The 23,833-nt window shown below is 47.0% G+C and overlaps 1 protein-coding gene across 1 annotated transcript in view; it reads left to right on the top strand.

Moving 5' to 3' along the window:
* LOC106569673 (uncharacterized) overlaps nucleotides 1-23,833 on the top strand; it is a 67,278-nt gene that overhangs the window by 5,739 nt on the left and 37,706 nt on the right. The window contains exons 6-24 of the mRNA XM_045694360.1: nucleotides 575-835; nucleotides 1,844-2,104; nucleotides 3,105-3,365; nucleotides 4,366-4,626; nucleotides 5,635-5,895; nucleotides 6,896-7,156; nucleotides 8,155-8,415; nucleotides 9,415-9,675; nucleotides 10,676-10,936; nucleotides 11,935-12,195; nucleotides 13,196-13,456; nucleotides 14,456-14,716; nucleotides 15,717-15,977; nucleotides 16,986-17,246; nucleotides 18,247-18,507; nucleotides 19,516-19,776; nucleotides 20,777-21,037; nucleotides 22,036-22,296; nucleotides 23,297-23,557. Of these exons, the coding sequence (XP_045550316.1) occupies nucleotides 575-835; nucleotides 1,844-2,104; nucleotides 3,105-3,365; nucleotides 4,366-4,626; nucleotides 5,635-5,895; nucleotides 6,896-7,156; nucleotides 8,155-8,415; nucleotides 9,415-9,675; nucleotides 10,676-10,936; nucleotides 11,935-12,195; nucleotides 13,196-13,456; nucleotides 14,456-14,716; nucleotides 15,717-15,977; nucleotides 16,986-17,246; nucleotides 18,247-18,507; nucleotides 19,516-19,776; nucleotides 20,777-21,037; nucleotides 22,036-22,296; nucleotides 23,297-23,557 (4,959 nt within the window). The remainder of the gene's footprint in view (nucleotides 1-574; nucleotides 836-1,843; nucleotides 2,105-3,104; nucleotides 3,366-4,365; nucleotides 4,627-5,634; nucleotides 5,896-6,895; nucleotides 7,157-8,154; nucleotides 8,416-9,414; nucleotides 9,676-10,675; nucleotides 10,937-11,934; nucleotides 12,196-13,195; nucleotides 13,457-14,455; nucleotides 14,717-15,716; nucleotides 15,978-16,985; nucleotides 17,247-18,246; nucleotides 18,508-19,515; nucleotides 19,777-20,776; nucleotides 21,038-22,035; nucleotides 22,297-23,296; nucleotides 23,558-23,833) is intronic.

The raw sequence follows: 23,833 nt of genomic DNA, 5'->3' as shown, positions 1-23,833 counted from the left end.
GACTTGAGTTAGCGACTGTATACTCTAGTACTTCTGTTGTCTCTGGACTGCTCAGCACTGTGTCCACCCATCAACCTGGAGGGCATGGTGTCCTGTTCCACCAACATCCTGTCCCTGACCTGGGATGCCAGCCCAGTGTACGGGGCCAACTACACCTTACACTCCCAGAAGATAGGGGGCGCTAACACCACCACTTCATATCCCACAATTTGTATTACATTTTTATTGACGGATAGCCAGGGGAACAGTCCAACACTCAGACATCATTTACATACAAAGCATTTGTGTTCAGTGAGTCTGCCAGATCAGAGGCAGTAGGGATGACCAGAGATGTTATCTTTATAAGTGTGTGAATTTGAACATTTTCCTGTCAAAATGTAACAAGTACTTTTGGGTGTTAGGGGAAATGTATGGAATAAAAAGTACATGATTGTCTTTAGAAATGATGTGAAGTAAAAGTTGTCATAATACAAATAAAACTCTCCTTTTCTCTGTCTCTCCCTTCTCTCTGTCTCTCTCTTTCTCCATCACCCCCCCTCTCTCTCTCCCTCTCTCTCTTTCTCTCTCCCTGCAGGTGCCTGTCCCCCCACCAATGTCACAACGTCTCTGCAGTGTGATGGCAACATGGGCACTGTCTCCTGGACGGCCGTTGCCAGGGCGGACATGTACCTAGCAACCGCCACAGGTGACGACGGACACACCCACACCTGCAGCTCCAACTCCACCGACTGTTCCTTCACCGACCTGCACTGCGCCGAGACCTACGCTGTCACCGTGGTTACCATCGTCAGGGGCTGCCATAGCGACCCCAGCCCTGACGTTGAACTCAGAACAGGTGAGAAGAGACAGAGTCTGTCTGTCTGATCTGTCTTTGATCAATATCTTGTAGATCTAGAACTCGATTACATCCTTCATAATCTCTCATGGACAGACGCACGTAACATAGAACGATATCGTAGCATCTCTCAACAGACTGTGGGATGAGACGATTAACCAGGGATTTTGTTCCACAGCGTAGATTTTTTCCGCCACTGATCATTTGGACAAATCACGATTTCGCAAGTATTCACATCTTTCGAATTTCAGAAGGGGAGGGGACATTTAGCACATCCATTTAGTGGAGTGGAGACTTTAATAGTCTGGTTTGTATCTTTTCTCATACATCTATCCCCTGAACCTGATGGAGGATCTGACTAATTAACGCAAGATTTTAGTTCTGGGTGTCCGAGACTCCATTCTTCATTACATTCCCACTTGTTGGACTTGAGTTAGCGACTGTATACTCTGGTACTTCTGTTGTCTCTGGACTGCTGAGCACTGTGTCCACCCATCGACCTGGAGGGCATGGTGTCCTGTTCCACCAACATCCTGTCCCTGACCTGGGATGCCAGCCCAGTGTACGGGGCCAACTACACCTTACACTCCCAGAAGATAGGGGGCGCTAACACCACCACTTCATATCCCACAATTTGTATTACATTTTTATTGACGGATAGCCAGGGGAACAGTCCAACACTCAGACATCATTTACATACAAAGCATTTGTGTTCAGTGAGTCTGCCAGATCAGAGGCAGTAGGGATGACCAGAGATGTTATCTTTATAAGTGTGTGAATTTGAACATTTTCCTGTCAAAATGTAACAAGTACTTTTGGGTGTTAGGGGAAATGTATGGAGTAAAAAGTACATGATTGTCTTTAGAAATGTGGTGAAGTAAAAGTAAATGTTGTCATAATACAAATAAAACTCTCTCCTTTTCTCTGTCTCTCCCTTCTCTCTGTCTCTGTCTTTCTCCATCACCCCCCTCTCTCTCTCTCCCTCTCTCTCTTTCTCTCTCCCTGCAGGTGCCTGTCCCCCCACAAATGTCACAACGTCTCTGCAGTGTGATGGCAACATGGGCACTGTCTCCTGGACGGCCGTTGCCAGGGCGGACATGTACCTAGCAACCGTCACAGGTGACGACGGACACACCCACACCTGCAGCTCCAACTCCACCGACTGTTCCTTCACCGACCTGCACTGCGCCGAGACCTACGCTGTCACCGTGGTTACCATCGTCAGGGGCTGCCATAGCGACCCCAGCCCTGACGTTGAACTCAGAACAGGTGAGAAGAGACAGAGTCTGTCTGTCTGATCTGTCTTTGATCAATATCTTGTAGATCTAGAACTCGATTACATCCTTCATAATCTCTCATGGACAGACGCACGTAACATAGAACGATATCGTAGCATCTCTCAACAGACTGTGGGATGAGACGATTAACCAGGGACTTTGTTCCACTGCGTAGATTTTTTCCGCCACTGATCATTTGGACAAATCACGATTTCGCAAGTATTCACATCTTTCGAATTTCAGAAGGGGAGGGGACATTTAGCACATCCATTTAGTGGAGTGGAGACTTTAATAGTCTGGTTTGTATCTTTTCTCATACATCTATCCCCTGAACCTGATGGAGGATCTGACACATTAACGCAAGATTTTAGTTCTGGGTGTCCGAGATTCCATTCTTCATTACATTCCCACTTGTTGGACTTGAGTTAGCGACTGTATACTCTAGTACTTCTGTTGTCTCTGGACTGCTGAGCACTGTGTCCACCCATCGACCTGGAGGGCATGGTGTCCTGTTCCACCAACATCCTGTCCCTGACCTGGGATGCCAGCCCAGTGTACGGGGCCAACTACACCTTACACTCCCAGAAGATAGGGGGCGCTAACACCACCACTTCATATCCCACAATTTGTATTACATTTTTATTGACGGATAGCCAGGGGAACAGTCCAACACTCAGACATAATTTACATAGAAAGCATTTGTGTTCAGTGAGTCTGCCAGATCAGAGGCAGTAGGGATGACCAGAGATGTTATCTTTATAAGTGTGTGAATTTGAACATTTTCCTGTCAAAATGTAACAAGTACTTTTGGGTATTAGGGGAAATGTATGGAGTAAAAAGTACATCATTGTCTTTAGAAATGATGTGAAGTAAAAGTTGTCATAATACAAATAAAACTCTCCTTTTCTCTGTCTCTCTCTTCTCTCTGTCTCTCTCTTTCTCCATCACCCCCCTCTCTCTCTCTCCCTCTCTCTCTTTCTCTCTCCCTGCAGGTGCCTGTCCCCCCACCAATGTCACAACATCTCTGCAGTGTGATGGCAACATGGGCACTGTCTCCTGGACGGCCGTTGCCAGGGCGGACATGTACCTAGCAACCGCCACAGGTGACGACGGACACACCCACACCTGCAGCTCCAACTCCACCGACTGTTCCTTCACCGACCTGCACTGCGCCGAGACCTACGCTGTCACCGTGGTTACCATCGTCAGGGGCTGCCATAGCGACCCCAGCCCTGACGTTGAACTCAGGACAGGTGAGAAGAGACAGAGTCTGTCTGTCTGATCTGTCTTTGATCAATATCTTGTAGATCTAGAACTCGATTACATCCTTCATAATCTCTCATGGACAGACGCACGTAACATAGAACGATATCGTAGCATCTCTCAACAGACTGTGGGATGAGACGATTAACCAGGGACTTTGTTCCACTGCGTAGATTTTTTCCGCCACTGATCATTTGGACAAATCACGATTTCGCAAGTATTCACATCTTTCGAATTTCAGAAGGGGAGGGGACATTTAGCACATCCATTTAGTGGAGTGGAGACTTTAATAGTCTGGTTTGTATCTTTTCTCATACATCTATCCCCTGAACCTGATGGAGGATCTGACACATTAACGCAAGATTTTAGTTCTGGGTGTCCGAGATTCCATTCTTCATTACATTCCCACTTGTTGGACTTGAGTTAGCGACTGTATACTCTAGTACTTCTGTTGTCTCTGGACTGCTCAGCACTGTGTCCACCCATCAACCTGGAGGGCATGGTGTCCTGTTCCACCAACATCCTGTCCCTGACCTGGGATGCCAGCCCAGTGTACGGGGCCAACTACACCTTACACTCCCAGAAGATAGGGGGCGCTAACACCACCACTTCATATCCCACAATTTGTATTACATTTTTATTGACGGATAGCCAGGGGAACAGTCCAACACTCAGACATCATTTACATACAAAGCATTTGTGTTCAGTGAGTCTGCCAGATCAGAGGCAGTAGGGATGACCAGAGATGTTATCTTTATAAGTGTGTGAATTTGAACATTTTCCTGTCAAAATGTAACAAGTACTTTTGGGTGTTAGGGGAAATGTATGGAATAAAAAGTACATGATTGTCTTTAGAAATGATGTGAAGTAAAAGTTGTCATAATACAAATAAAACTCTCCTTTTCTCTGTCTCTCCCTTCTCTCTGTCTCTCTCTTTCTCCATCACCCCCCTCTCTCTCTCTCCCTCTCTCTCTTTCTCTCTCCCTGCAGGTGCCTGTCCCCCCACCAATGTCACAACGTCTCTGCAGTGTGATGGCAACATGGGCACTGTCTCCTGGACGGCCGTTGCCAGGGCGGACATGTACCTAGCAACCGCCACAGGTGACGACGGACACACCCACACCTGCAGCTCCAACTCCACCGACTGTTCCTTCACCGACCTGCACTGCGCCGAGACCTACGCTGTCACCGTGGTTACCATCGTCAGGGGCTGCCATAGCGACCCCAGCCCTGACGTTGAACTCAGAACAGGTGAGAAGAGACAGAGTCTGTCTGTCTGATCTGTCTTTGATCAATATCTTGTAGATCTAGAACTCGATTACATCCTTCATAATCTCTCATGGACAGACGCACGTAACATAGAACGATATCGTAGCATCTCTCAACAGACTGTGGGATGAGACGATTAACCAGGGATTTTGTTCCACAGCGTAGATTTTTTCCGCCACTGATCATTTGGACAAATCACGATTTCGCAAGTATTCACATCTTTCGAATTTCAGAAGGGGAGGGGACATTTAGCACATCCATTTAGTGGAGTGGAGACTTTAATAGTCTGGTTTGTATCTTTTCTCATACATCTATCCCCTGAACCTGATGGAGGATCTGACTAATTAACGCAAGATTTTAGTTCTGGGTGTCCGAGACTCCATTCTTCATTACATTCCCACTTGTTGGACTTGAGTTAGCGACTGTATACTCTGGTACTTCTGTTGTCTCTGGACTGCTGAGCACTGTGTCCACCCATCGACCTGGAGGGCATGGTGTCCTGTTCCACCAACATCCTGTCCCTGACCTGGGATGCCAGCCCAGTGTACGGGGCCAACTACACCTTACACTCCCAGAAGATAGGGGGCGCTAACACCACCACTTCATATCCCACAATTTGTATTACATTTTTATTGACGGATAGCCAGGGGAACAGTCCAACACTCAGACATCATTTACATACAAAGCATTTGTGTTCAGTGAGTCTGCCAGATCAGAGGCAGTAGGGATGACCAGAGATGTTATCTTTATAAGTGTGTGAATTTGAACATTTTCCTGTCAAAATGTAACAAGTACTTTTGGGTGTTAGGGGAAATGTATGGAGTAAAAAGTACATGATTGTCTTTAGAAATGTGGTGAAGTAAAAGTAAATGTTGTCATAATACAAATAAAACTCTCTCCTTTTCTCTGTCTCTCCCTTCTCTCTGTCTCTGTCTTTCTCCATCACCCCCCTCTCTCTCTCTCCCTCTCTCTCTTTCTCTCTCCCTGCAGGTGCCTGTCCCCCCACAAATGTCACAACGTCTCTGCAGTGTGATGGCAACATGGGCACTGTCTCCTGGACGGCCGTTGCCAGGGCGGACATGTACCTAGCAACCGTCACAGGTGACGACGGACACACCCACACCTGCAGCTCCAACTCCACCGACTGTTCCTTCACCGACCTGCACTGCGCCGAGACCTACGCTGTCACCGTGGTTACCATCGTCAGGGGCTGCCATAGCGACCCCAGCCCTGACGTTGAACTCAGAACAGGTGAGAAGAGACAGAGTCTGTCTGTCTGATCTGTCTTTGATCAATATCTTGTAGATCTAGAACTCGATTACATCCTTCATAATCTCTCATGGACAGACGCACGTAACATAGAACGATATCGTAGCATCTCTCAACAGACTGTGGGATGAGACGATTAACCAGGGACTTTGTTCCACTGCGTAGATTTTTTCCGCCACTGATCATTTGGACAAATCACGATTTCGCAAGTATTCACATCTTTCGAATTTCAGAAGGGGAGGGGACATTTAGCACATCCATTTAGTGGAGTGGAGACTTTAATAGTCTGGTTTGTATCTTTTCTCATACATCTATCCCCTGAACCTGATGGAGGATCTGACACATTAACGCAAGATTTTAGTTCTGGGTGTCCGAGATTCCATTCTTCATTACATTCCCACTTGTTGGACTTGAGTTAGCGACTGTATACTCTAGTACTTCTGTTGTCTCTGGACTGCTGAGCACTGTGTCCACCCATCGACCTGGAGGGCATGGTGTCCTGTTCCACCAACATCCTGTCCCTGACCTGGGATGCCAGCCCAGTGTACGGGGCCAACTACACCTTACACTCCCAGAAGATAGGGGGCGCTAACACCACCACTTCATATCCCACAATTTGTATTACATTTTTATTGACGGATAGCCAGGGGAACAGTCCAACACTCAGACATAATTTACATAGAAAGCATTTGTGTTCAGTGAGTCTGCCAGATCAGAGGCAGTAGGGATGACCAGAGATGTTATCTTTATAAGTGTGTGAATTTGAACATTTTCCTGTCAAAATGTAACAAGTACTTTTGGGTATTAGGGGAAATGTATGGAGTAAAAAGTACATCATTGTCTTTAGAAATGATGTGAAGTAAAAGTTGTCATAATACAAATAAAACTCTCCTTTTCTCTGTCTCTCTCTTCTCTCTGTCTCTCTCTTTCTCCATCACCCCCCTCTCTCTCTCTCCCTCTCTCTCTTTCTCTCTCCCTGCAGGTGCCTGTCCCCCCACCAATGTCACAACATCTCTGCAGTGTGATGGCAACATGGGCACTGTCTCCTGGACGGCCGTTGCCAGGGCGGACATGTACCTAGCAACCGCCACAGGTGACGACGGACACACCCACACCTGCAGCTCCAACTCCACCGACTGTTCCTTCACCGACCTGCACTGCGCCGAGACCTACGCTGTCACCGTGGTTACCATCGTCAGGGGCTGCCATAGCGACCCCAGCCCTGACGTTGAACTCAGGACAGGTGAGAAGAGACAGAGTCTGTCTGTCTGATCTGTCTTTGATCAATATCTTGTAGATCTAGAACTCGATTACATCCTTCATAATCTCTCATGGACAGACGCACGTAACATAGAACGATATCGTAGCATCTCTCAACAGACTGTGGGATGAGACGATTAACCAGGGACTTTGTTCCACTGCGTAGATTTTTTCCGCCACTGATCATTTGGACAAATCACGATTTCGCAAGTATTCACATCTTTCGAATTTCAGAAGGGGAGGGGACATTTAGCACATCCATTTAGTGGAGTGGAGACTTTAATAGTCTGGTTTGTATCTTTTCTCATACATCTATCCCCTGAACCTGATGGAGGATCTGACACATTAACGCAAGATTTTAGTTCTGGGTGTCCGAGATTCCATTCTTCATTACATTCCCACTTGTTGGACTTGAGTTAGCGACTGTATACTCTAGTACTTCTGTTGTCTCTGGACTGCTCAGCACTGTGTCCACCCATCAACCTGGAGGGCATGGTGTCCTGTTCCACCAACATCCTGTCCCTGACCTGGGATGCCAGCCCAGTGTACGGGGCCAACTACACCTTACACTCCCAGAAGATAGGGGGCGCTAACACCACCACTTCATATCCCACAATTTGTATTACATTTTTATTGACGGATAGCCAGGGGAACAGTCCAACACTCAGACATCATTTACATACAAAGCATTTGTGTTCAGTGAGTCTGCCAGATCAGAGGCAGTAGGGATGACCAGAGATGTTATCTTTATAAGTGTGTGAATTTGAACATTTTCCTGTCAAAATGTAACAAGTACTTTTGGGTGTTAGGGGAAATGTATGGAATAAAAAGTACATGATTGTCTTTAGAAATGATGTGAAGTAAAAGTTGTCATAATACAAATAAAACTCTCCTTTTCTCTGTCTCTCCCTTCTCTCTGTCTCTCTCTTTCTCCATCACCCCCCTCTCTCTCTCCCTCTCTCTCTTTCTCTCTCCCTGCAGGTGCCTGTCCCCCCACCAATGTCACAACGTCTCTGCAGTGTGATGGCAACATGGGCACTGTCTCCTGGACGGCCGTTGCCAGGGCGGACATGTACCTAGCAACCGCCACAGGTGACGACGGACACACCCACACCTGCAGCTCCAACTCCACCGACTGTTCCTTCACCGACCTGCACTGCGCCGAGACCTACGCTGTCACCGTGGTTACCATCGTCAGGGGCTGCCATAGCGACCCCAGCCCTGACGTTGAACTCAGAACAGGTGAGAAGAGACAGAGTCTGTCTGTCTGATCTGTCTTTGATCAATATCTTGTAGATCTAGAACTCGATTACATCCTTCATAATCTCTCATGGACAGACGCACGTAACATAGAACGATATCGTAGCATCTCTCAACAGACTGTGGGATGAGACGATTAACCAGGGATTTTGTTCCACAGCGTAGATTTTTTCCGCCACTGATCATTTGGACAAATCACGATTTCGCAAGTATTCACATCTTTCGAATTTCAGAAGGGGAGGGGACATTTAGCACATCCATTTAGTGGAGTGGAGACTTTAATAGTCTGGTTTGTATCTTTTCTCATACATCTATCCCCTGAACCTGATGGAGGATCTGACTAATTAACGCAAGATTTTAGTTCTGGGTGTCCGAGACTCCATTCTTCATTACATTCCCACTTGTTGGACTTGAGTTAGCGACTGTATACTCTGGTACTTCTGTTGTCTCTGGACTGCTGAGCACTGTGTCCACCCATCGACCTGGAGGGCATGGTGTCCTGTTCCACCAACATCCTGTCCCTGACCTGGGATGCCAGCCCAGTGTACGGGGCCAACTACACCTTACACTCCCAGAAGATAGGGGGCGCTAACACCACCACTTCATATCCCACAATTTGTATTACATTTTTATTGACGGATAGCCAGGGGAACAGTCCAACACTCAGACATCATTTACATACAAAGCATTTGTGTTCAGTGAGTCTGCCAGATCAGAGGCAGTAGGGATGACCAGAGATGTTATCTTTATAAGTGTGTGAATTTGAACATTTTCCTGTCAAAATGTAACAAGTACTTTTGGGTGTTAGGGGAAATGTATGGAATAAAAAGTACATGATTGTCTTTAGAAATGATGTGAAGTAAAAGTTGTCATAATACAAATAAAACTCTCCTTTTCTCTGTCTCTCCCTTCTCTCTGTCTCTCTCTTTCTCCATCACCCCCTCTCTCTCTCTCCCTCTCTCTCTTTCTCTCTCCCTGCAGGTGCCTGTCCCCCCACCAATGTCACAACGTCTCTGCAGTGTGATGGCAACATGGGCACTGTCTCCTGGACGGCCGTTGCCAGGGCGGACATGTACCTAGCAACCGCCACAGGTGACGACGGACACACCCACACCTGCAGCTCCAACTCCACCGACTGTTCCTTCACCGACCTGCACTGCGCCGAGACCTACGCTGTCACCGTGGTTACCATCGTCAGGGGCTGCCATAGCGACCCCAGCCCTGACGTTGAACTCAGAACAGGTGAGAAGAGACAGAGTCTGTCTGTCTGATCTGTCTTTGATCAATATCTTGTAGATCTAGAACTCGATTACATCCTTCATAATCTCTCATGGACAGACGCACGTAACATAGAACGATATCGTAGCATCTCTCAACAGACTGTGGGATGAGACGATTAACCAGGGATTTTGTTCCACAGCGTAGATTTTTTCCGCCACTGATCATTTGGACAAATCACGATTTCGCAAGTATTCACATCTTTCGAATTTCAGAAGGGGAGGGGACATTTAGCACATCCATTTAGTGGAGTGGAGACTTTAATAGTCTGGTTTGTATCTTTTCTCATACATCTATCCCCTGAACCTGATGGAGGATCTGACTAATTAACGCAAGATTTTAGTTCTGGGTGTCCGAGACTCCATTCTTCATTACATTCCCACTTGTTGGACTTGAGTTAGCGACTGTATACTCTGGTACTTCTGTTGTCTCTGGACTGCTGAGCACTGTGTCCACCCATCGACCTGGAGGGCATGGTGTCCTGTTCCACCAACATCCTGTCCCTGACCTGGGATGCCAGCCCAGTGTACGGGGCCAACTACACCTTACACTCCCAGAAGATAGGGGGCGCTAACACCACCACTTCATATCCCACAATTTGTATTACATTTTTATTGACGGATAGCCAGGGGAACAGTCCAACACTCAGACATAATTTACATACAAAGCATTTGTGTTCAGTGAGTCTGCCAGATCAGAGGCAGTAGGGATGACCAGAGATGTTATCTTTATAAGTGTGTGAATTTGAACATTTTCCTGTCAAAATGTAACAAGTACTTTTGGGTATTAGGGAAAATGTATGGAGTAAAAAGTACATCATTGTCTTTAGAAATGATGTGAAGTAAAAGTTGTCATAATACAAATAAAACTCTCCTTTTCTCTGTCTCTCCCTTCTCTCTGTCTCTGTCTTTCTCCATCACCCCCCTCTCTCTCTCTCCCTCTCTCTCTTTCTCTCTCCCTGCAGGTGCCTGTCCCCCCACCAATGTCACAACGTCTCTGCAGTGTGATGGCAACATGGGCACTGTCTCCTGGACGGCCGTTGCCAGGGCGGACATGTACCTAGCAACCGCCACAGGTGACGACGGACACACCCACACCTGCAGCTCCAACTCCACCGACTGTTCCTTCACCGACCTGCACTGCGCCGAGACCTACGCTGTCACCGTGGTTACCATCGTCAGGGGCTGCCATAGCGACCCCAGCCCTGACGTTGAACTCAGAACAGGTGAGAAGAGACAGAGTCTGTCTGTCTGATCTGTCTTTGATCAATATCTTGTAGATCTAGAACTCGATTACATCCTTCATAATCTCTCATGGACAGACGCACGTAACATAGAACGATATCGTAGCATCTCTCAACAGACTGTGGGATGAGACGATTAACCAGGGATTTTGTTCCACAGCGTAGATTTTTTCCGCCACTGATCATTTGGACAAATCACGATTTCGCAAGTATTCACATCTTTCGAATTTCAGAAGGGGAGGGGACATTTAGCACATCCATTTAGTGGAGTGGAGACTTTAATAGTCTGGTTTGTATCTTTTCTCATACATCTATCCCCTGAACCTGATGGAGGATCTGACTAATTAACGCAAGATTTTAGTTCTGGGTGTCCGAGACTCCATTCTTCATTACATTCCCACTTGTTGGACTTGAGTTAGCGACTGTATACTCTGGTACTTCTGTTGTCTCTGGACTGCTGAGCACTGTGTCCACCCATCGACCTGGAGGGCATGGTGTCCTGTTCCACCAACATCCTGTCCCTGACCTGGGATGCCAGCCCAGTGTACGGGGCCAACTACACCTTACACTCCCAGAAGATAGGGGGCGCTAACACCACCACTTCATATCCCACAATTTGTATTACATTTTTATTGACGGATAGCCAGGGGAACAGTCCAACACTCAGACATCATTTACATACAAAGCATTTGTGTTCAGTGAGTCTGCCAGATCAGAGGCAGTAGGGATGACCAGAGATGTTATCTTTATAAGTGTGTGAATTTGAACATTTTCCTGTCAAAATGTAACAAGTACTTTTGGGTGTTAGGGGAAATGTATGGAATAAAAAGTACATGATTGTCTTTAGAAATGATGTGAAGTAAAAGTTGTCATAATACAAATAAAACTCTCCTTTTCTCTGTCTCTCCCTTCTCTCTGTCTCTCTCTTTCTCCATCACCCCCCTCTCTCTCTCCCTCTCTCTCTTTCTCTCTCCCTGCAGGTGCCTGTCCCCCCACCAATGTCACAACGTCTCTGCAGTGTGATGGCAACATGGGCACTGTCTCCTGGACGGCCGTTGCCAGGGCGGACATGTACCTAGCAACCGCCACAGGTGACGACGGACACACCCACACCTGCAGCTCCAACTCCACCGACTGTTCCTTCACCGACCTGCACTGCGCCGAGACCTACGCTGTCACCGTGGTTACCATCGTCAGGGGCTGCCATAGCGACCCCAGCCCTGACGTTGAACTCAGAACAGGTGAGAAGAGACAGAGTCTGTCTGTCTGATCTGTCTTTGATCAATATCTTGTAGATCTAGAACTCGATTACATCCTTCATAATCTCTCATGGACAGACGCACGTAACATAGAACGATATCGTAGCATCTCTCAACAGACTGTGGGATGAGACGATTAACCAGGGATTTTGTTCCACAGCGTAGATTTTTTCCGCCACTGATCATTTGGACAAATCACGATTTCGCAAGTATTCACATCTTTCGAATTTCAGAAGGGGAGGGGACATTTAGCACATCCATTTAGTGGAGTGGAGACTTTAATAGTCTGGTTTGTATCTTTTCTCATACATCTATCCCCTGAACCTGATGGAGGATCTGACTAATTAACGCAAGATTTTAGTTCTGGGTGTCCGAGACTCCATTCTTCATTACATTCCCACTTGTTGGACTTGAGTTAGCGACTGTATACTCTGGTACTTCTGTTGTCTCTGGACTGCTGAGCACTGTGTCCACCCATCGACCTGGAGGGCATGGTGTCCTGTTCCACCAACATCCTGTCCCTGACCTGGGATGCCAGCCCAGTGTACGGGGCCAACTACACCTTACACTCCCAGAAGATAGGGGGCGCTAACACCACCACTTCATATCCCACAATTTGTATTACATTTTTATTGACGGATAGCCAGGGGAACAGTCCAACACTCAGACATAATTTACATACAAAGCATTTGTGTTCAGTGAGTCTGCCAGATCAGAGGCAGTAGGGATGACCAGAGATGTTATCTTTATAAGTGTGTGAATTTGAACATTTTCCTGTCAAAATGTAACAAGTACTTTTGGGTATTAGGGAAAATGTATGGAGTAAAAAGTACATCATTGTCTTTAGAAATGATGTGAAGTAAAAGTTGTCATAATACAAATAAAACTCTCCTTTTCTCTGTCTCTCCCTTCTCTCTGTCTCTGTCTTTCTCCATCACCCCCCTCTCTCTCTCTCCCTCTCTCTCTTTCTCTCTCCCTGCAGGTGCCTGTCCCCCCACAAATGTCACAACGTCTCTGCAGTGTGATGGCAACATGGGCACTGTCTCCTGGACGGCCGTTGCCAAGGCGGACATGTACCTAGCAACCGCCACAGGTGACGACGGACACACCCACACCTGCAGCTCCAACTCCACCGACTGTTCCTTCACCGACCTGCACTGCGCCGAGACCTACGCTGTCACCGTGGTTACCATCGTCAGGGGCTGCCATAGCGACCCCAGCCCTGACGTTGAACTCAGAACAGGTGAGAAGAGACAGAGTCTGTCTGTCTGATCTGTCTTTGATCAATATCTTGTAGATCTAGAACTCGATTACATCCTTCATAATCTCTCATGGACAGACGCACGTAACATAGAACGATATCGTAGCATCTCTCAACAGACTGTGGGATGAGACGATTAACCAGGGACTTTGTTCCACTGCGTAGATTTTTTCCGCCACTGATCATTTGGACAAATCACGATTTCGCAAGTATTCACATCTTTCGAATTTCAGAAGGGGAGGGGACATTTAGCACATCCATTTAGTGGAGTGGAGACTTTAATAGTCTGGTTTGTATCTTTTCTCATACATCTATCCCCTGAACCTGATGGAGGATCTGACACATTAACGCAAGATTTTAGTTCTGGGTGTCCGAGATTCCATTCTTCATTACATTCCCACTTGTTGGACTTGAGTTAGCGACTGTATACTCTAGTACTTCTGTTGTCTCTGGACTGCTGAGCACTGTGTCCACCCATCAACCTGGAGGGCATGGTGTCCTGTTCCACCAACATCCTGTCCCTGACCTGGGATGCCAGCCCAGTGTACGGGGCCAACTACACCTTACACTCCCAGAAGATAGGGGGCGCTAACACCACCACTTCATATCCCACAATTTGTATTACATTTTTATTGACGGATAGCCAGGGGAACAGTCCAACACTCAGACATCATTTACATACAAAGCATTTGTGTTCAGTGAGTCTGCCAGATCAGAGGCAGTAGGGATGACCAGAGATGTTATCTTTATAAGTGTGTGAATTTGAACATTTTCCTGTCAAAATGTAACAAGTACTTTTGGGTGTTAGGGGAAATGTATGGAGTAAAAAGTACATCATTGTCTTTAGAAATGATGTGAAGTAAAAGTTGTCATAATACAAATAAAACTCTCCTTTTCTCTGTCTCTCCCTTCTCTCTGTCTCTCTCTTTCTCCATCACCCCCTCTCTCTCTCTCCCTCTCTCTCTTTCTCTCTCCCTGCAGGTGCCTGTCCCCCCACCAATGTCACAACGTCTCTGCAGTGTGATGGCAACATGGGCACTGTCTCCTGGACGGCCGTTGCCAAGGCGGACATGTACCTAGCAACCGCCACAGGTGACGACGGACACACCCACACCTGCAGCTCCAACTCCACCGACTGTTCCCTCACCGACCTGCACTGCGCCGAGACCTACGCTGTCACCGTGGTTACCATCGTCAGGGGCTGCCATAGCGACCCCAGCCCTGACGTTGAACTCAGAACAGGTGAGAAGAGACAGAGTCTGTCTGTCTGATCTGTCTTTGATCAATATCTTGTAGATCTAGAACTCGATTACATCCTTCATAATCTCTCATGGACAGACGCACGTAACATAGAACGATATCGTAGCATCTCTCAACAGACTGTGGGATGAGACGATTAACCAGGGACTTTGTTCCACTGCGTAGATTTTTTCCGCCACTGATCATTTGGACAAATCACGATTTCGCAAGTATTCACATCTTTCGAATTTCAGAAGGGGAGGGGACATTTAGCACATCCATTTAGTGGAGTGGAGACTTTAATAGTCTGGTTTGTATCTTTTCTCATACATCTATCCCCTGAACCTGATGGAGGATCTGACACATTAACGCAAGATTTTAGTTCTGGGTGTCCGAGATTCCATTCTTCATTACATTCCCACTTGTTGGACTTGAGTTAGCGACTGTATACTCTAGTACTTCTGTTGTCTCTGGACTGCTGAGCACTGTGTCCACCCATCGACCTGGAGGGCATGGTGTCCTGTTCCACCAACATCCTGTCCCTGACCTGGGATGCCAGCCCAGTGTACGGGGCCAACTACACCTTACACTCCCAGAAGATAGGGGGCGCTAACACCACCACTTCATATCCCACAATTTGTATTACATTTTTATTGACGGATAGCCAGGGGAACAGTCCAACACTCAGACATCATTTACATACAAAGCATTTGTGTTCAGTGAGTCTGCCAGATCAGAGGCAGTAGGGATGACCAGAGATGTTATCTTTATAAGTGTGTGAATTTGAACATTTTCCTGTCAAAATGTAACAAGTACTTTTGGGTGTTAGGGGAAATGTATGGAATAAAAAGTACATGATTGTCTTTAGAAATGATGTGAAGTAAAAGTTGTCATAATACAAATAAAACTCTCCTTTTCTCTGTCTCTCCCTTCTCTCTGTCTCTCTCTTTCTCCATCACCCCCCTCTCTCTCTCTCCCTCTCTCTCTTTCTCTCTCCCTGCAGGTGCCTGTCCCCCCACCAATGTCACAACGTCTCTGCAGTGTGATGGCAACATGGGCACTGTCTCCTGGACGGCCGTTGCCAAGGCGGACATGTACCTAGCAACCGCCACAGGTGACGACGGACACACCCACACCTGCAGCTCCAACTCCACCGACTGTTCCCTCACCGACCTGCACTGCGCCGAGACCTACGCTGTCACCGTGGTTACCATCGTCAGGGGCTGCCATAGCGACCCCAGCCCTGACGTTGAACTCAGAACAGGTGAGAAGAGACAGAGTCTGTCTATCTGATCTGTCTTTGATCAATATCTTGTAGATCTAGAACTCGATTACATCCTTCATAATCTCTCATGGACAGACGCACGTAACATAGAACGATATCGTAGCATCTCTCAACAGACTGTGGGATGAGACGATTAACCAGGGATTTTGTTCCGCAGCGTAGATTTTTTCTGCCACTGATCATTTGGACAAATCACGATTTCGCAAGTATTCACATCTTTCGAATTTCAGAAGGGGAGGGGACATTTAGCACATCCATTTAGTGGAGTGGAGACTTTAATAGTCTGGTTTGTATCTTTTCTCATACATCTATCCCCTGAACCTGATGGAGGATCTGACTAATTAACGCAAGATTTTAGTTCTGGGTGTCCGAGACTCCATTCGTCATTACATTCCCACTTGTTGGACTTGAGTTAGCGACTGTATACTCTGGTACTTCTGTTGTCTCTGGACTGCTGAGCACTGTGTCCACCCATCGACCTGGAGGGCATGGTGTCCTGTTCCACCAACATCCTGTCCCTGACCTGGGATGCCAGCCCAGTGTACGGGGCCAACTACACCTTACACTCCCAGAAGATAGGGGGCACTAACACCACCACTTCATATCCCACAATTTGTATTACATTTTTATTGACGGATAGCCAGGGGAACAGTCCAACACTCAGACATCATTTACATACAAAGCATTTGTGTTCAGTGAGTCTGCCAGATCAGAGGCAGTAGGGATGACCAGAGATGTTATCTTTATAAGTGTGTGAATTTGAACATTTTCCTGTCAAAATGTAACAAGTACTTTTGGGTGTTAGGGGAAATGTATGGAGTAAAAAGTACATCATTGTCTTTAGAAATGTGGTGAAGTAAAAGTAAATGTTGTCAAAAATACAAATAAAATTCTCTCCTTTTCTCTGTCTCTCCCTTCTCTCTGTCTCTCTCTTTCTCCATCACCCCCCCTCTCTCTCTCCCTCTCTCTCTTTCTCTCTCCCTGCAGGTGCCTGTCCCCCCACCAATGTCACAACGTCTCTGCACTGTGATGGCAACATGGGCACTGTCTCCTGGACGGCCGTTGCCAAGGCGGACATGTACCTAGCAACCGCCACAGGTGACGACGGACACACCCACACCTGCAGCTCCAACTCCACCGACTGTTCCTTCACCGACCTGCACTGCGCCGAGACCTACGCTGTCACCGTGGTTACCATCGTCAGGGGCTGCCATAGCGACCCCAGCCCTGACGTTGAACTCAGAACAGGTGAGAAGAGACAGAGTCTGTCTGTCTGATCTGTCTTTGATCAATATCTTGTAGATCTAGAACTCGATTACATCCTTCATAATCTCTCATGGACAGACGCACGTAACATAGAACGATATCGTAGCATCTCTCAACAGACTGTGGGATGAGACGATTAACCAGGGACTTTGTTCCACTGCGTAGATTTTTTCCGCCACTGATCATTTGGACAAATCACGATTTCGCAAGTATTCACATCTTTCGAATTTCAGAAGGGGAGGGGACATTTAGCACATCCATTTAGTGGAGTGGAGACTTTAATAGTCTGGTTTGTATCTTTTCTCATACATCTATCCCCTGAACCTGATGGAGGATCTGACACATTAACGCAAGATTTTAGTTCTGGGTGTCCGAGATTCCATTCTTCATTACATTCCCACTTGTTGGACTTGAGTTAGCGACTGTATACTCTAGTACTTCTGTTGTCTCTGGACTGCTGAGCACTGTGTCCACCCATCAACCTGGAGGGCATGGTGTCCTGTTCCACCAACATCCTGTCCCTGACCTGGGATGCCAGCCCAGTGTACGGGGCCAACTACACCTTACACTCCCAGAAGATAGGGGGCGCTAACACCACCACTTCATATCCCACAATTTGTATTACATTTTTATTGACGGATAGCCAGGGGAACAGTCCAACACTCAGACATCATTTACATACAAAGCATTTGTGTTCAGTGAGTCTGCCAGATCAGAGGCAGTAGGGATGACCAGAGATGTTATCTTTATAAGTGTGTGAATTTGAACATTTTCCTGTCAAAATGTAACAAGTACTTTTGGGTATTAGGGAAAATGTATGGAGTAAAAAGTACATCATTGTCTTTAGAAATGATGTGAAGTAAAAGTTGTCATAATACAAATAAAACTCTCCTTTTCTCTGTCTCTCCCTTCTCTCTGTCTCTCTCTTTCTCCATCACCCCCCTCTCTCTCTCTCCCTCTCTCTCTTTCTCTCTCCCTGCAGGTGCCTGTCCCCCCACCAATGTCACAACGTCTCTGCAGTGTGATGGCAACATGGGCACTGTCTCCTGGACGGCCGTTGCCAAGGCGGACATGTACCTAGCAACCGCCACAGGTGACGACGGACACACCCACACCTGCAGCTCCAACTCCACCGACTGTTCCCTCACCGACCTGCACTGCGCCGAGACCTACGCTGTCACCGTGGTTACCATCGTCAGGGGCTGCCATAGCGACCCCAGCCCTGACGTTGAACTCAGAACAGGTGAGAAGAGACAGAGTCTGTCTATCTGATCTGTCTTTGATCAATATCTTGTAGATCTAGAACTCGATTACATCCTTCATAATCTCTCATGGACAGACGCACGTAACATAGAACGATATCGTAGCATCTCTCAACAGACTGTGGGATGAGACGATTAACCAGGGATTTTGTTCCACTGCGTAGATTTTTTCTGCCACTGATCATTTGGACAAATCACGATTTCGCAAGTATTCACATCTTTCGAATTTCAGAAGGGGAGGGGACATTTAGCACATCCATTTAGTGGAGTGGAGACTTTAATAGTCTGGTTTGTATCTTTTCTCATACATCTATCCCCTGAACCTGATGGAGGATCTGACTAATTAACGCAAGATTTTAGTTCTGGGTGTCCGAGACTCCATTCGTCATTACATTCCCACTTGTTCGACTTGAGTTAGCGACTGTATACTCTGGTACTTCTGTTGTCTCTGGACTGCTGAGCACTGTGTCCACCCATCGACCTGGAGGGCATGGTGTCCTGTTCCACCAACATCCTGTCCCTGACCTGGGATGCCAGCCCAGTGTACGGGGCCAACTACACCTTACACTCCCAGAAGATAGGGGGCACTAACACCACCACTTCATATCCCACAATTTGTATTACATTTTTATTGACGGATAGCCAGGGGAACAGTCCAACACTCAGACATCATTTACATACAAAGCATTTGTGTTCAGTGAGTCTGCCAGATCAGAGGCAGTAGGGATGACCAGAGATGTTATCTTTATAAGTGTGTGAATTTGAACATTTTCCTGTCAAAATGTAACAAGTACTTTTGGGTGTTAGGGGAAATGTATGGAGTAAAAAGTACATCATTGTCTTTAGAAATGTGGTGAAGTAAAAGTAAATGTTGTCAAAAATACAAATAAAATTCTCTCCTTTTCTCTGTCTCTCCCTTCTCTCTGTCTCTCTCTTTCTCCATCACCCCCCCTCTCTCTCTCCCTCTCTCTCTTTCTCTCTCCCTGCAGGTGCCTGTCCCCCCACCAATGTCACAACGTCTCTGCACTGTGATGGCAACATGGGCACTGTCTCCTGGACGGCCGTTGCCAAGGCGGACATGTACCTAGCAACCGCCACAGGTGACGACGGACACACCCACACCTGCAGCTCCAACTCCACCGACTGTTCCTTCACCGACCTGCACTGCGCCGAGACCTACGCTGTCACCGTGGTTACCATCGTCAGGGGCTGCCATAGCGACCCCAGCCCTGACGTTGAACTCAGAACAGGTGAGAAGAGACAGAGTCTGTCTGTCTGATCTGTCTTTGATCAATATCTTGTAGATCTAGAACTCGATTACATCCTTCATAATCTCTCATGGACAGACGCACGTAACATAGAACGATATCGTCGCATCTCTCAACAGACTGTGGGATGAGACGATTAACCAGGGACTTTGTTCCACTGCGTAGATTTTTTCCGCCACTGATCATTTGGACAAATCACGATTTCGCAAGTATTCACATCTTTCGAATTTCAGAAGGGGAGGGGACATTTAGCACATCCATTTAGTGGAGTGGAGACTTTAATAGTCTGGTTTGTATCTTTTCTCATACATCTATCCCCTGAACCTGATGGAGGATCTGACACATTAACGCAAGATTTTAGTTCTGGGTGTCCGAGATTCCATTCTTCATTACATTCCCACTTGTTGGACTTGAGTTAGCGACTGTATACTCTAGTACTTCTGTTGTCTCTGGACTGCTGAGCACTGTGTCCACCCATCAACCTGGAGGGCATGGTGTCCTGTTCCACCAACATCCTGTCCCTGACCTGGGATGCCAGCCCAGTGTACGGGGCCAACTACACCTTACACTCCCAGAAGATAGGGGGCGCTAACACCACCACTTCATATCCCACAATTTGTATTACATTTTTATTGACGGATAGCCAGGGGAACAGTCCAACACTCAGACATCATTTACATACAAAGCATTTGTGTTCAGTGAGTCTGCCAGATCAGAGGCAGTAGGGATGACCAGAGATGTTATCTTTATAAGTGTGTGAATTTGAACATTTTCCTGTCAAAATGTAACAAGTACATTTGGGTGTTAGGGAAAATGTATGGAGTAAAAAGTACATCATTGTCTTTAGAAATGATGTGAAGTAAAAGTTGTCATAATACAAATAAAACTCTCCTTTTCTCTGTCTCTCCCTTCTCTCTGTCTCTCTCTTTCTCCATCACCCCCCTCTCTCTCTCTCCCTCTCTCTCTTTCTCTCTCCCTGCAGGTGCCTGTCCCCCCACCAATGTCACAACGTCTCTGCAGTGTGATGGCAACATGGGCACTGTCTCCTGGACGGCCGTTGCCAAGGCGGACATGTACCTAGCAACCGCCACAGGTGACGACGGACACACCCACACCTGCAGCTCCAACTCCACCGACTGTTCCCTCACCGACCTGCACTGCGCCGAGACCTACGCTGTCACCGTGGTTACCATCGTCAGGGGCTGCCATAGCGACCCCAGCCCTGACGTTGAACTCAGAACAGGTGAGAAGAGACAGAGTCTGTCTATCTGATCTGTCTTTGATCAATATCTTGTAGATCTAGAACTCGATTACATCCTTCATAATCTCTCATGGACAGACGCACGTAACATAGAACGATATCGTAGCATCTCTCAACAGACTGTGGGATGAGACGATTAACCAGGGATTTTGTTCCGCAGCGTAGATTTTTTCTGCCACTGATCATTTGGACAAATCACGATTTCGCAAGTATTCACATCTTTCGAATTTCAGAAGGGGAGGGGACATTTAGCACATCCATTTAGTGGAGTGGAGACTTTAATAGTCTGGTTTGTATCTTTTCTCATACATCTATCCCCTGAACCTGATGGAGGATCTGACTAATTAACGCAAGATTTTAGTTCTGGGTGTCCGAGACTCCATTCGTCATTACATTCCCACTTGTTCGACTTGAGTTAGCGACTGTATACTCTGGTACTTCTGTTGTCTCTGGACTGCTGAGCACTGTGTCCACCCATCGACCTGGAGGGCATGGTGTCCTGTTCCACCAACATCCTGTCCCTGACCTGGGATGCCAGCCCAGTGTACGGGGCCAACTACACCTTACACTCCCAGAAGATAGGGGGCACTAACACCACCACTTCATATCCCACAATTTGTATTACATTTTTATTGACGGATAGCCAGGGGAACAGTCCAACACTCAGACATCATTTACATACAAAGCATTTGTGTTCAGTGAGTCTGCCAGATCAGAGGCAGTAGGGATGACCAGAGATGTTATCTTTATAAGTGTGTGAATTTGAACATTTTCCTGTCAAAATGTAACAAGTACTTTTGGGTATTAGGGAAAATGTATGGAGTAAAAAGTACATCATTGTCTTTAGAAATGATGTGAAGTAAAAGTTGTCATAATACAAATAAAACTCTCCTTTTCTCTGTCTCTCCCTTCTCTCTGTCTCTGTCTTTCTCCATCACCCCCCTCTCTCTCTCCCTCTCTCTCTTTCTCTCTCCCTGCAGGTGCCTGTCCCCCCACAAATGTCACAACGTCTCTGCAGTGTGATGGCAACATGGGCACTGTCTCCTGGACGGCCGTTGCCAAGGCGGACATGTACCTAGCAACCGCCACAGGTGACGACGGACACACCCACACCTGCAGCTCCAACTCCACCGACTGTTCCCTCACCGACCTGCACTGCGCCGAGACCTACGCTGTCACCGTGGTTACCATCGTCAGGGGCTGCCATAGCGACCCCAGCCCTGACGTTGAACTCAGAACAGGTGAGAAGAGACAGAGTCTGTCTATCTGATCTGTCTTTGATCAATATCTTGTAGATCTAGAACTCGATTACATCCTTCATAATCTCTCATGGACAGACGCACGTAACATAGAACGATATCGTAGCATCTCTCAACAGACTATGGGATGAGACGATTAACCAGGGACTTTGTTCCACTGCGTAGATTTTTTCCGCCACTGATCATTTGGACAAATCACGATTTCGCAAGTATTCACATCTTTCGAATTTCAGAAGGGGAGGGGACATTTAGCACATCCATTTAGTGGAGTGGAGACTTTAATAGTCTGGTTTGTATCTTTTCTCATACATCTATCCCCTGAACCTGATGGAGGATCTGACACATTAACGCAAGATTTTAGTTCTGGGTGTCCGAGATTCCATTCTTCATTACATTCCCACTTGTTGGACTTGAGTTAGCGACTGTATACTCTAGTACTTCTGTTGTCTCTGGACTGCTGAGCACTGTGTCCACCCATCAACCTGGAGGGCATGGTGTCCTGTTCCACCAACATCCTGTCCCTGACCTGGGATGCCAGCCCAGTGTACGGGGCCAACTACACCTTACACTCCCAGAAGATAGGGGGCGCTAACACCACCACTTCATATCCCACAATTTGTATTACATTTTTATTGACGGATAGCCAGGGGAACAGTCCAACACTCAGACATCATTTACATACAAAGCATTTGTGTTCAGTGAGTCTGCCAGATCAGAGGCAGTAGGGATGACCAGAGATGTTATCTTTATAAGTGTGTGAATTTGAACATTTTCCTGTCAAAATGTAACAAGTACTTTTGGGTATTAGGGAAAATGTATGGAGTAAAAAGTACATCATTGTCTTTAGAAATGATGTGAAGTAAAAGTTGTCATAATACAAATAAAACTCTCCTTTTCTCTGTCTCTCCCTTCTCTCTGTCTCTGTCTTTCTCCATCACCCCCCTCTCTCTCTCTCCCTCTCTCTCTTTCTCTCTCCCTGCAGGTGCCTGTCCCCCCACAAATGTCACAACGTCTCTGCAGTGTGATGGCAACATGGGCACTGTCTCCTGGACGGCCGTTGCCAAGGCGGACATGTACCTAGCAACCGCCACAGGTGACGACGGACACACCCACACCTGCAGCTCCAACTCCACCGACTGTTCCCTCACCGACCTGCACTGCGCCGAGACCTACGCTGTCACCGTGGTTACCATCGTCAGGGGCTGCCATAGCGACCCCAGCCCTGACGTTGAACTCAGAACAGGTGAGAAGAGACAGAGTCTGTCTATCTGATCTGTCTTTGATCAATATCTTGTAGATCTAGAACTCGATTACATCCTTCATAATCTCTCATGGACAGACGCACGTAACATAGAACGATATCGTAGCATCTCTCAACAGACTATGGGATGAGACGATTAACCAGGGACTTTGTTCCACTGCGTAGATTTTTTCCGCCACTGATCATTTGGACAAATCACGATTTCGCAAGTATTCACATCTTTCGAATTTCAGAAGGGGAGGGGACATTTAGCACATC

Source organism: Salmo salar, chromosome ssa14 (genome assembly GCF_905237065.1).
Source record: "Salmo salar chromosome ssa14, Ssal_v3.1, whole genome shotgun sequence".
NCBI lineage: Eukaryota > Metazoa > Chordata > Actinopteri > Salmoniformes > Salmonidae > Salmo > Salmo salar.
The sequence above is the reverse complement of the archived record's forward strand: the minus strand, read 5'-3'. Positions and strand labels throughout refer to the sequence as shown.